The sequence below is a fragment of the Cylas formicarius genome, unplaced genomic scaffold, assembly GCF_029955315.1.
Source record: "Cylas formicarius isolate icCylForm1 unplaced genomic scaffold, icCylForm1.1 PGA_scaffold_3__17_contigs__length_32017465, whole genome shotgun sequence".
Taxonomy (NCBI): domain Eukaryota; kingdom Metazoa; phylum Arthropoda; class Insecta; order Coleoptera; family Brentidae; genus Cylas; species Cylas formicarius.
In genome coordinates this window covers 26,868,322-26,881,710 of record NW_026844326.1, presented here as the reverse complement: position 1 = coordinate 26,881,710, position 13,389 = coordinate 26,868,322, and the positions used below count along the sequence as shown (strand labels likewise).

The following is a 13,389-nucleotide window of genomic DNA, read 5'->3' as shown; positions in this document are numbered from 1 at the left end:
AAAGTCCGACCATTTAGAAACTCCGGTTTTGGCCGGACGCCTCTGGTATCCTCCGGAAGTCCGAGAGAGTTTCATCAATCAGTGCGCGGAACTCCCGCAGCCCTCGCGGACTTAGCTCGCTGAAAAATGAACGACTACGAGGGTCTTGTTAAGATCTCTTTCTGGAGCGATAAAAACCTTTTTGCTCGCACGAATAGAGGGCTTGTTTTTCCTATAGCCAACTAGACGTGGCGATATCTCGACTTGAGTCTGTCAGCCGCGACCGCCTGTAGGGCGAGTCTTGCTGTTTCAACGCTGCAGACATCCCCGTCCGAATTTCGTAATATTTTTGAATTTACGAAGATACTTGTAGGTGTCTCTGCGAGTAGGAGTGGGTTCCGGAATAACCAAAGAAGAAGTTAAGCAAGCAACTTCAAAAGAACGAAAGAGCTGTAGGTCCTGATAGGGTGCATGCGGAAACCTGATTACAACAATATAAAACCCAGAGTCGTAATAATACGGGCTTCATTTTTGTAACTTTGAAAAATAAGTACAGCGTATCATAGCGTGACACGTCTTAAAAATATTCTCTTGCCGATCACTTATATATGTACATAAAGTTGATGAAGTTGGTTGATCGTTCGTAATTTGGCTTTAGGAACGGAATGAGAACCAAAGAATCTATTTAACATGATAAAAGCTTTTGACTGCCTGTCACATCCTAAAGCCCACCGAAATCGTTGCAAGATCATAACGGAACTGTAGGGTTTTAACAGTCCGAATAGACAAGGATGTGTGGCAGTATTCGCGGAAACTCTGCAGTTATAAAGATATAGTGGTAATAGTCAGCAGAGTACTAGAATTTCAGTCTCTATAGAATATAGTGAGGGATTCTGTCTTTGTATGATTACGTCCAAGTTCATATTCTGAGAGACACAAAGACAAGTCAACAAAGGCTTCATGGAGAGATCATTGTAGGAGTAGAGAGTAGGACGCAAACAAAACCATGAAGTGGGCTTACCAAAGAAGAAGTTATGTCAGCAATTTAACTTCAAAAGAACGAAACAGCTCTAGGTCCTGATGCGGAAACCTAATTACGGCCATATAAAACCTAATATGCAGAGTCGTAACAATACGGGCTAAGAATCATTTTTGTAACTTTGAAAAAGAAGCGCAACGTATCATAGCGTGACTAGTTTTATGTCCCACGTCATAGAAACATCTTCTTCCAGATCCTATATATATGTACAAAAAGTTGATGAAATTGGTTTATCGTTCGTAATTTGGCTTTAGGAACGGAATGAGAACCAGAGAAAATACAAATTCAGGTATAAAGATAACGATGATACCGTGGTAATAGTCAGCAGAGTACCAGAATATCAGTCTCTGTGGAATATAGTGAGCAATTCTGTCTTTGTATGATTCTATTCAAGACCAAACTATTCATATTCTGAAAGACACAAAGACGCGTCACCATGGAGAGATCATTGAACGGAAAACTCTGAATTACATGAGGACACTTTTGATAAACGGACGTACGACCATAGTTATTGGGATCGTAGAAAGACGGTATCATAAGAAGAAGAGGAAGAAGAGGATAGAGGATATGCATTATGGTCGTTCTGAGGGAGGCAGTTGTGGGTGGAATACATTTTAAAGAATCCAGCGAGTGGGGCCGTCCAAACCATTACTTAATCTGCTACCCCGTCCTACTCGAGTGTAGGACAGGCGCACTTGAACGTAATGGGGGGGGGGGCAGATGGGGAAAACGATGAATTAAATCAGGCCGACTGGGAAATCTAATCCTAAAACGGCGATTAAGTGTTTCGAAACGTCGTCCCGTCGTCATTGTATTTGTCAGGTTTTGTATAATCGGCCATTTTTAACGGGCCCCGGCGCGGAATAAATTCAACGAGATTAAGGGCGTCGGCGTGGCACGGGGGGAGGGGAGGTGCCATTCGTTTTCGCGCGCGCGGGGGAAAAAGTGCCAAGGAAAGGCCTTGCGAATACATTAGGGCCATTAGCAGAATCTCTGGGCTCGAATTGCGACTTGTTTTTGCGATGGGGAACTCGGCAATTTTTATTTTTGCATCACTAATATCGTTCAGTCAAATCGAAGGGCGCGTGTCCCTCGTGTATGGTTTCTCAAAGTCAAAAAGCAACCCCATAAAAAAAATTTAGGTTTCGCGCGTCCTGAAAATATTTTTAATCCCAAAGTTGAGTGACGGTGTGGAGTTCTCGTGTTTTGACGTTTTAAGCTTATGTTATAGAACGAAAACCAATAATTTTATGGGGTTATCTGATATATTAAAATAAATTTATAAAATTAAAACCGATGTAGAAAAATTTGACATCTGTCGGAATTAATGTTGGATTACTTAGACTTGTAACTGAGACTTCAATGACTTTAATCATTTACAACTAATACATGTTCTAAGTTCTAATTTACTTTTAAAAAATTAACTAATAAAATAATAAATTATATTATAACAATAAAAAGGTACATTTTCTGTACATCCTGATAGCTTAAGGTTATTAGGTGCAGTTTTAGTTATAAATATTTATAATAATAATAATAAGCAAATTTATTTTCAACAGGTTTACTTTCAATCACAGAAAATATGTAAACAAGAGAAAAATATTGAAAACAGTAAAAAATACAAGGAAGCTCTGCTCATAAATGAAAAAACAGTGCACAATCTCACGAAGTTTATCCGCATTTAAATCAAACACCACACATAAACAAATTTAGCGACTGACACAAAATATCTGTCCTAATTGTAGGAAGGCTTAAACCTGCCTTCAATTCTGGGGACGTTAAATGGTACTTTCCTTAAAAGCCATTCAGAGTTCACCGTACCATGTAAACGCCCAAACAGAAATTTTAAAGAATTAATGTACCTGTAGATCTCACGTTAGAACAGTAGAGTTCTAATAGTTGAAGTATTATTATATATATTATTACAAAACCCAACGCTCTTGACGCTGATAGTAGTAATTGCTCAATATCAGGTATCAACGTAAGTCTGGAATAGAAGACAATCCCAAGTCTTAACTTCACTTAATCGAAATTCAGGAAGTGTACACGATTTGATAATGGTATTGAATATGTGAGTAAGAGGATATGCGAGGACACTAATACAGTCATTAACAAAGAAGCTAGGGGTGCCATCAGTACCGGGTGGTGGTTTATCTTTCAGTTTTTTGCTGACGTTAATAACCTGCCTTTCGGTAACTCCAACAATAACAATGTGATCGTGTGGTGAAAAAGACACATCACACCTGTATAATTCTCATCAGAGAGAATATAAACCAAACCGAATATCTACCAAACGCATCTACTATGACTTGGGATTCCTTAAAAGATTTACCGCCATACGACATCGAGCCTGGAATTCAGGGCTCTTCGATTGAACATATAACCAAAATTTTGAGGATGATCTCGTATATTTTGTTCGATATTGCTTAAGTTTTCACTATTTGAATTTTGATTTGGCGCCTAAGTGCAACAAGGGATTGCCTTTATTTGTGTAAGCAGGAAAAAGTTTCTCCGTCTCAAAGATTTGTATAATAATATCGTCAGTATACCAGACCGTGAATCGTCGGCATCTTTTAACTTTAAGGGGAACTCATGATTGGAATAAGCACTCATAAATGTCAGTAATATCACAAACAGGTGACCAATCCAGTCTCAACAGCTTATCATACATTTTGATAGCCGCTACTTTAAAGTATTTTACACAATACTTCTCTCTAGGCCAGCGTTTCATAAGCAATGTTTAGATATGTGATCATTTGTTTTATTCTGCCTAGTATTGAAATAAATAATTTCAAAAAAACAAATTCAAAATTAATAATTGCAATACTCATATTTTTTTAATTTAATTTTATTGTGACGTATTTCTGCAAACACCCACCACCCAGAACCTGTATGGTGTCTGAGAACATAATTCGATTTGGTCAAACCTCTTGGCTCTAAACATGTTTGCACCTACTTAATATGTTCGAAGTTTTTAAGCAAAAAAAAAAAAAAACGAACGCCAGTTGCTGTTCGTATATCTCGAATTATAAAATCAGTATTTATAAACTTGTTATGAACTTATGTGTAGAAATGCTATGAAAACCCGGGCTCCGGAACATCCCTCATTATGTGTTCCTTATGTTCTTCAATTCTAATGTTTAAAGGTTCTTTTGTTTCTCCGGTATATGACTCTCCAAATTCGCAGACCATTTGGTAGATGCACTCTTTCTCTTGAGTCGATGTTCCTGGCTTTGTTCTTGTAATTATGCTCCTTAAGTTCGTCCCGAACTTGAATATATACCTGAAGGGGTATGGAAAGAAAGAGTATCTATCTCACATCGTTTTGCTGCCGCCTTCACTTTACAATGTGATAATGCTTTGGGAATACATTTTTGAGTGTAGCATTCATGAAGCCAATCCTTTTTTTATACTACTTAATTGTATATCTAGCAATTGTAATTGTGATTGCAGAGTGTTTGGATGATTTTTAGTTTGGCTGCTTTAGAATGGTTAGTTCACTTTTGAAAAGGGCCTTAAGGCCCTGCAGCATAACACAAGGTTATCGAGAAGAACTCAAATACAACGAGTACTCTAAACACCTCATTGAAAAAGTTCAGGCAGCCATCGGTTCAATTCGTCAACATATCGAAGCCAGATCCTAGGTTCAACAATTGTTGTACTTATGTAAGTAGCCTGTATCTGCCTGTAGCAAGTGTCTTCTCAATCTTGTAGACCAAGTTCGCCGATCTCTTAGTATTTGCATTGAAACAGTCTCTACCTCATTCAAGCAAAGACTTAGGTGCTGCTGAAAGGAAAGACTAAAAATTAGTATGGTGTAGCTACTCCAAGTAAGTTTCTTGGTGATTTAGCGCACAATTCAAAAGTCCGGCGAAGTGGGGAGACGGGGAAACGTTTTAATTACCCCGTCGTATTCCGGTTTCGCTTGGGCGCGTAAAATCTTCCGGGCGGGCAATATCTCCCGGTCGAAAGTTCCTCGTCAACTTCTCGTGCAAGTTCCGTAAAGTATACACACACGGGCGAGCGTGTCGTCGCGAAAAGAACACCCGTGGATGAACAATTTCGACTAGACGCCCTGTTTCGCGAGATAAGTTAAATTGAATTGCCAAGTTCGCGGAGTTAATGCGGCGAGGGGGCGGGGTTTCGCTTTGAGGGCAAAAAAAGTCGCATTTCCGTTTTGTACACGCCCAGCGAACCGTCGTCGGGAAATACGCGTGGCGGCTCAATTTTGCGCACTACGCGGAGGCAATCCATCAATTTACAGCGTGATCTCACCTTGTACGATCGCGTCTAGACTGTGTTCGATAAAAATTTTATATCGCTATTGATAGAGCGACCGAAATGAAACTCATCAATCTTGCGGGTGCAAAATACTGACGCCGCGCCGTTTACTTCATTAATTATTGTTTTTGGTGTGATCGATAACGATAGGGGCTGGGGGAGGGATATTTGGACCTTGCGATTTCGATGATTTCTTATAATAATAAAATGTTAACTATTAAGGGCGTGAAGAAACATCTTTCTTCCTTCTTCCTGCAGACTCTCTCAACCGTAGACCTCTGAAAAATGATTTGAGCTCTCTCCAAGTCCACTAAATCCAGCGAAAAACCTATTTTCATTTATAGTTTCTCTATTTGGGAATACTTGATGCATTCAATTTTTGTAATTAAAGAAATATAGTTTCTTTTTTTAATATTGCGAAAGGAAAATCTTTTCCATTCCAAACTATCGTGTTACATGATAGTTTTGTTGATTTCTTCGTCAGTACTTAGAGAAAGAAAAGTTCTTTTTCCTTACTCTGTACGTCTAGTGTTACATGAAATTTTGGTTAGTTTTTTTATCAGTTCGTTGCGAAAAGACACTTTTTTCAATAATCTGTAGACCTAGTGTTACTTGACGGTTTGGTTAGTTTCTTCATCAGATTTTGCGAAAGACACTTTTTCAATAATTTTTTTTCAATAATTTTTTTTTCAATAATTTCAATAATTATTTTTTTCAATAATTTTCAATAATTTTTTTCTTTGCAAATGCAAAATATCTTTTTTCAAAACTCTGGTATGCCTAGTTTCCATTGAATTTGGGTTAGTTTCTGCTTCAGTTCATCATAAATCAGAAAATATCTTTTTTATTAACCTGCGTGCCGTGCCTAGGGTTGCATGAACTTTTGGTTAAACAATTTTTTTTCGTTTTAGCTTCAAATATATATTCCTCAATAATACTTGTCTAGTGTTTTCCCAATAAAAAAAATTCTCAATCATGAAATATAAATCATTCCACGAGCTGATTCTAGACACTCAAGACAGGGATGTGACGATGTAGAATTGACCACTGCATGTTTTAGTATGGAATAAAGATTAAATAGAGAAACTCAACTGACTTTGACTGCGAGTCATTAACAAATAGCTTAAGCTAGATGGTTTCTTGTTTGTGCAAATTATCAGGCAATAGTAGAGAGTGTATTTGAGAAAAACAAAGGATCCGCTCCCGATGGCCTCCCACCATATCTTATAGTGTCATATTTTCTAGACCACTTTATATTATCTTTAACCGATCTTTAAAAACGGGAACTTTTCCAAGTTGCTGAAAATCAAGCTTCATTACCCCTATCCTTAAATCTGGCGATAACTTGCAAGTCAACAATAATTGTTGCTGAGCTGTATTCCTAAAGTGTTCGATAATTTAGTCTGCGACTATTTATCTGCTGGACTGAAAGGTGGATTTCTCCTCCATCGCTCCACTGAGCTAAACTTGCTTACATTTACAGATTTTCCGCAGGAATCATTGGAAGAGGCGTCTCACGTTCATGCCGTTTACACAGACTTTTCAAACGCATTTGATAGGGTAAATCATCAAATCTTAATTAGAAAATTGCAAAACATTGGAATCCAGGCAAACCTTTTGAAATGGTTAACATCGCACCTTACTGAAGGAGTGCAGATTGTGCGCGTCCAGAGGATCACACCTGGGATCCCTACTCTTCAATGTCTATGCTATGTCTATGTCTACATTATACTTACAACACAAAAGGGTCACCGTTATTGCAGGCCTCCGTAATAAGGGATGTTGGAGTGTTAGTCGATATAAAATTGACTTACACACACTATGTTTCACCTATTGCGTCTAAAACACTTCAGATTTTGTGCTTTACAAAGCGTTGTACAGTAGACTTATAGAGTATTCCGTCTCTCACATTACTGTTCTGCTCCCTCGTGCGTCCACCTGGATTATTATTCCTGTGTGTGGTCACTTTCGTATAAAGTCCACATACAGGCCCTAAAAAGAGTGCAGCACAGGTTCCTGCGGTATATAGCATTTGAGGATCACCAAGGACTTATTTAAGGAAGTCCATACTCGGAATTGGAAATCTTTCTCCAACTTACAACTCTCTAGATTCGTCGCAAGCATAGGGATCTCACCATTTTTTATCATCTACTGCACTCAAATTCTCAAGGACCTGAGCTGTTATATAAGATTGGGCTTCGCGTTTCCCCCCGAGAGACCAGAAAAAATCACTACTTCCATCGTACTAACCACGGGCAGAGTTCTTCTCTTACTAGGTCAGCGGCATTAGCAAATCGCTTCTCCCACCAACTTGACTGCTTCCAGAGTGCAAAATTATTTAAGAGAGAACTAAAAGACTGTCAGTGTCTATGTTCTACTGGCCTAAAATTTTCAATATAGCCTCGAGAGAAAATATAGGACGAATGTATCTATCTCTAAGAGCGGCATGGAGAAGCTCAAAATCCAGGTTAAAGTGGTTTAACTAGCTTGGGGTCTCACGAGGATCTCGCCGAGTGTTGTCCGGCCCGTCGATCGTGCAAAATGGCGCTCGTCCGTCCTCATTAAACAACGCGGAGTGCTTTCGGAGAGTTGGTCCGAAGAAACAAACGCGCGGATCGATCGTTTATTTTGCGAACAAGGGCCCCGCGCAAATGAGAAATGTAAATCAACATTAGCGGATGCGTGCTGGAGGCGGCATCGAGTCGCTTTATTGCGTAACACAACAAAAAGCCTCCCCGCCCACCGTCGTGCACGTATATGGAGTACGCTAGGTTGGACTATTAATCTCCCGTCCGATGGGATATACAATGAATAGGTCCAATATTACCAGTTGAAACGCTAACCTGCGTTAAATTAGTTTTGTATCGGGAATAAATCATGTTAATTCCGTGACGTTAGATAAATCACCGCGAGGAGAACGGCAAGCAATTATAATCCCCCCGCCCGCGACCGCCAGCCACTGCGGTCGCCACCCCTCCCGGACGATCTAAGCGACGGGAGGGGTGTGTCTCTGTGTCGCGGCCTTTAGCGGTGGTTTTATAAGAATTCGAAGGGTACTTTTCTATACTATAACTTATCATTGAAATTATAGCGAAGTACAGAATGATAGGAACGATGGAGGAGGTTGTTTCTAACGCCGTAACGTCGCGAACTCAAAAAAACTGACAGCTTCTGGAAATCATTGATTGAAAATGTATCCCAGCGAGACCATTGCAATTCTGTTTTGCAGTGAAGAAGTTGGTAGTCAAAATGTTCCATTTTATCTTAAAAATTCTATAGCCCTACAGGAGGGTGGGTGGCTCGACTTTCTCCAGCGTTGAACGCCATCCGTTCCGGTCATTTGCAAGGAGCATCCAGTTTGCTGCACCAACATTTGCATCTCCATCTTAGCTTCGGTCTTCTTGCTTCTATTGCCTTATGGTATGCCCTCTACGTTCCTTTTGGTGGGCACAATGTAGCCTGCCAATGTAAATACCTGTTTCTAGTCTCGCGCTCTTTCGTGACAGCCATCCCATATTCTTTGCGGCGTTCTCAAAATTTACGAAAGTTTCTTTTGGTTTTCTGGGGATTCCAGAGGTCATGTCTATTGTCGTCTGCGTATTCATGCGTCTGTGATGACTTATTAAAAAAACATACAATGCAACAAGATTATTACCTAAAGTTTCGGAATTTAAATTCAGGTAAAACTGTGATCCGTAATAGAAAATAATGTTATTTCTACTTGTGTTTAATGTTCTTTGGTTTGGTATACTACTTAGTTTAAGTTTATTAGTAATGATTCTTATTTCGTGTGTAATACAGTGTGTGTTGAATCGTGTGCGAATTATGCAAAATACGTGCGAGTCTAGTGTATCTCAGGAGATGCTCCCGCCCAAATGTAGAAAACACTATTATATTGAGACTAAGGCAGTTATAAACAATGTTTATTTGACTCTTATTGAACGTGGTGCCAGCAAGCAAGCATCTTTAGAAGAAACGGCAACATTGACGAAAATTCCAACATCAACTGTATGGAAAATTGTCAATAATCCCATTTCAGCGAGGAAAAAAAGAAGCGATGCTGACATTTTCTCGAGTGTAGATGAAAGTGATCAAGATATAATACGGCGTAAAATTTACGAGCTATACGAGGAACAAAGCGTGCCTACATTAGATATCTTAATTAGGAGACTTGAAAAAGATGAAACCCGTGTTAAATGTGGCAGAACTACCTTATGGAAGTCTATTCAACACATGGGTTTTAGATTTAAAAAATATGACAAAAGGCAAGTTTTAATAGAATTTTTTAGAATTCGGAAATGGCGACTGGAATATCTAGAAAAAATTAGTATTTGCAGAGAACAACAAAGGCCAATTATTTACTTGGATGAAACCTGGTTCGACACTTATAATACCCCGGAAAATGGTTGGATTGACTCAACTGATAAGTGTAAAACAAACGCGCCATCAAAAAGTGGTAAAAGAATAACTATTTTGCATGCTGGCTCTAAAGATGGTTGGATTCCAAATTGACTTTCTCTTTCTGCGAAAAATATTCAAGATTCTGCTCTGGATTGCCATGAAGACACCATCGCTGATTTATTTGAAAGTTGGTTTAAAAACAAACTAGTTCCAAACATTCCTCCTAATAGCGTAATTGTAATGGACAATGCAAGTTATCACAGTAGACCAGTAGACAGTTGACAAAAACCCCTTCCTCATGTGACACAAAAGCAACAATCCAAAACTACATGTATAATAACGACATTTATTTTCACGAAGATTATACCAAAAAGCAATTAATTGAGGTTCTACAAAGCTTGAACCTACAAAAGGAATACGTCTGTGACAATTATGCAAAAAATCTAGGGCATATAGTTTTAAGGCTTCCACCTTACCACTGTATATTTACTCCCATTGAACATGTTTGGCACCAACTGAAATCTGCTTTCGTCTTATCAATGTGTTTCCCCGTGTTAATTCCAATGTCCTCAAACTTATAGAACCGGAAGTTTTTAACTTCCCTCCCGAAAGTTGGGCAAATTCTGTTAAATATATAGAAAAAGCAGAACAATCCATATTGCAAATAATATAGAACAAATTATAATTAGAACAGTCGATGATAGCGATAGTGATATGTGAATAATTTTAAGTAATTTAAGTAGGTAATAAAAATAATTTGTAATTTTATTTTAGATTTAAACATAAATACATACATAAATAAATAAATCTTCTTTAGTATCTTTCCTAACAAAACTCCAAATAATTAAATTCTAAGCAAAGTAAGGACCTGTTCGGCCATATTTCATTCTTACAGCTTGACCGGGTCTTTCCTTAATTCGTATCAGTTAGTCACTTTCTTATATCTATGAACAGATTTTACATAAAGCTTGTATTAAAAACGTGACTGTCATTTGATTGATTGCAATTGAAGATTCCATCGGTTTTTATAATTTCAGATATACCTTTATCAGAAAATAATATTATGAATGCTTTAAAAAAAAGTGAAAACTTCTAATTTTGCCCATGGCGTGGAGCACTGTGCGGCGACGTGAAACTTTCCCTGGGGCGCATGTATTATGCATCCCGGTAAAATCCGGGCGTCAAAACAAATACCAAACTTCCGCAATTTGCTACCATCCCGGGAAGCCTTAATTCGCGGAGTAATGCAAATTAAAAGTTGTTTGTCTTTTACGACGACGCGAGCTAGCGAGGGGCGGGGGAGAGTCACGGGTTGTTACCTGGACGATGTCTCCGTGGCTTTGGCCGTTGGCGGTGAACGTCAGATGGCAGAGGAAGGGGAGACGCGCCTGCGGACCCTTAATTACCCGCAGGTCGTAGGTCTTGCCCACGTCACCGTAATACGTCCGGTTGCAGGCTGGAACAAATGGGGCTTGCGTTAATAATACTTTTCTCGACGGGGGAGGAAGAAGGAGAATTAGAAAACGAAGCCGGACGCGCTGTCCCTCCTGAACGAGAGAAAAGAAAAAATTAAGTCCAAATTAAAGGAAACTTCATCCCGAAGGAAGAGGATATAAAAGTTAAACGAGTTTAAGCGGCAGTAGAAAAAGATAAACCTGCGTCAGGCTTAACTACTTCTAACGTGCGTTCAATTTATCCTGATAATATTTTAATTAGCTGTAACTCTTTTGTTTTTAGAGATATCAAGGTAAACAGAAAAATAAAATGTGGGGTTAATAGCTAAGTTTTTTTCCGAGTGACGTATAAAACAAAACACTATCAATTTTTTTACATATAATCCTATATCATATATTTTTAAATGGAACACCCTGTATATTATATATGCATTAAAAGAGTGCCCTGACTAACAAATACAAATATGTTTATGTTTGACATATTAGTGAATAACGTTGATGGTTGAATTATTGTCCAAGTCATTATTGCTAAGATATTTTTTCGAGAAATTTAGCATGAGCGAAATAAGTAAAGACAAATAGACAAAATACGCGATATTAGCCTAAAAATAATCCTAAGCAAATTTACGAAATAAAAATCCAGGGGTACTAGTCAATTAATGTATGGTGTGGTGTCATAGACGGGCATATTTTGGGTCCGATACTTATAGTCCAAAATTTAACTGGAGACCATTATTTGCAACTCTTAGGGCACCAAATAGTCCAATATATATAAAATTTACTCTTAAATACATCAGCGCTGATTATATGGCAGCAAGACGGTGTCTCTCCTCACAATGTTGTGCAAGTTAAAAATTTTCTTAACATGGAATATTCCAGAGGTTGAATAGGAAACGGCGGAATTGTGGATTGGCCAACCAACAGCCCCGACATAACATTAATGGATTTTTTTCTTTTGGGGACACATAAAAAATGACGAGCACAGAACTCGTTGTAATAATATCGTGGAACTTCGGCAAAGGATTTCAGAGGCAATCAGTGTATGAGAAATGTGTTCAGGAAATTGGGATCACATACAGCAGTTTTTAGAATAGTTACACAATTTTTTACTTTAGTGTGTCTTGTTATTTTTAGCGGTTTTGTTCTAATTTAATTTGTAAATAATTATTGTTGTTGCAGTCAATGAAATTATAAAAAAATCCTATTTTTGCCTATTTGTCAAAAATTCTATATATTATATACAGGGTGTTCCATTAAAAAAATATTATGTAGGATGTATGTCAGAAAATTGATAGTGATTTGTTTTATACGTTATTTGGAAAAAAGCTCGGCTCCTAACCCTACATTTTGTTTTCTTGTTTACCTTGATATCTCTAAAAACAAAAAAGTTACAGCCAATTAAATTGTTATCAAGATAAATTGAAGGCACGGTACACACGTTAGAGGCAGAAATCTTGACCCCTTTTTTGGTTAATGTTTTAACACTGAATTCCGGTTCAATAATTTTTGTTTTAAATTTAACGAATTTTTTAATTTGAATTTATATTACTCGAGCGCCATCTCCTCGTTTCCTCCATTCGGTCTCCCGGTATTGGTCGTCCGTTTCTCAGCCCAGACTAGAGTCGCAAATGTCTTCTGCAATCCCGTCCGCGGAACCCGACACACACAATGTAAAACTCATCCAATTTTGGAGCGGAGAAAAAAGGAAAACTAATTCCGCCCGCTGCTCAATACTCGTCGACTTTCTAAAACAATTTCGACAATAATCCTCGTCGGATCGCCTTTTAGGACGAGACTCTATCGAAATTCGAACTAGCAATATCGACGGTTAATAGTAATAAGCCGATCCCGGCCAGAATTGGCTTATTACTTTCGGAAAACGATTAACTTAAACGGTTTTGCGCGGAAGATATGGGAACGCTCTCCCTGCCAATACCAACCAATTATCTCCTTGCGGAACACTACAGAGACCCACGATGCCCATGTGAACGCCAGAATTCAAACTTATTTTAAGTACCGTAAGGTTCAGCGCTTTCGAAGTGTTTTTTTTTCCAATTGATGATCAACAATGGTACGAGGTTAGCGCCAAAATTTCCCGGCCTGACATAGATGCCGTTTACCACACTTACTCAGTGCACGGTATTGGGCTAAAGGAGTTGCTGACCTTCTACAGGAGGGGCGGCATTCTGGACGCCCTCTAGAGCGGCCTGGGGGCACAACGGGCCCATCTGGTGG

General features: G+C 38.6%; 1 protein-coding gene across 1 annotated transcript in view; it reads right to left on the bottom strand.

Annotated features, from left to right (window-relative positions):
- The window catches only part of LOC132698910 (uncharacterized), a 310,716-nt gene that overhangs the window by 22,574 nt on the left and 274,753 nt on the right, over positions 1 to 13,389 (bottom strand). Inside the window, exon 4 of the mRNA XM_060665231.1 lies at positions 11,020 to 11,156. Within this exon, the coding sequence (XP_060521214.1) occupies positions 11,020 to 11,156 (137 nt within the window). The remainder of the gene's footprint in view (positions 1 to 11,019; positions 11,157 to 13,389) is intronic.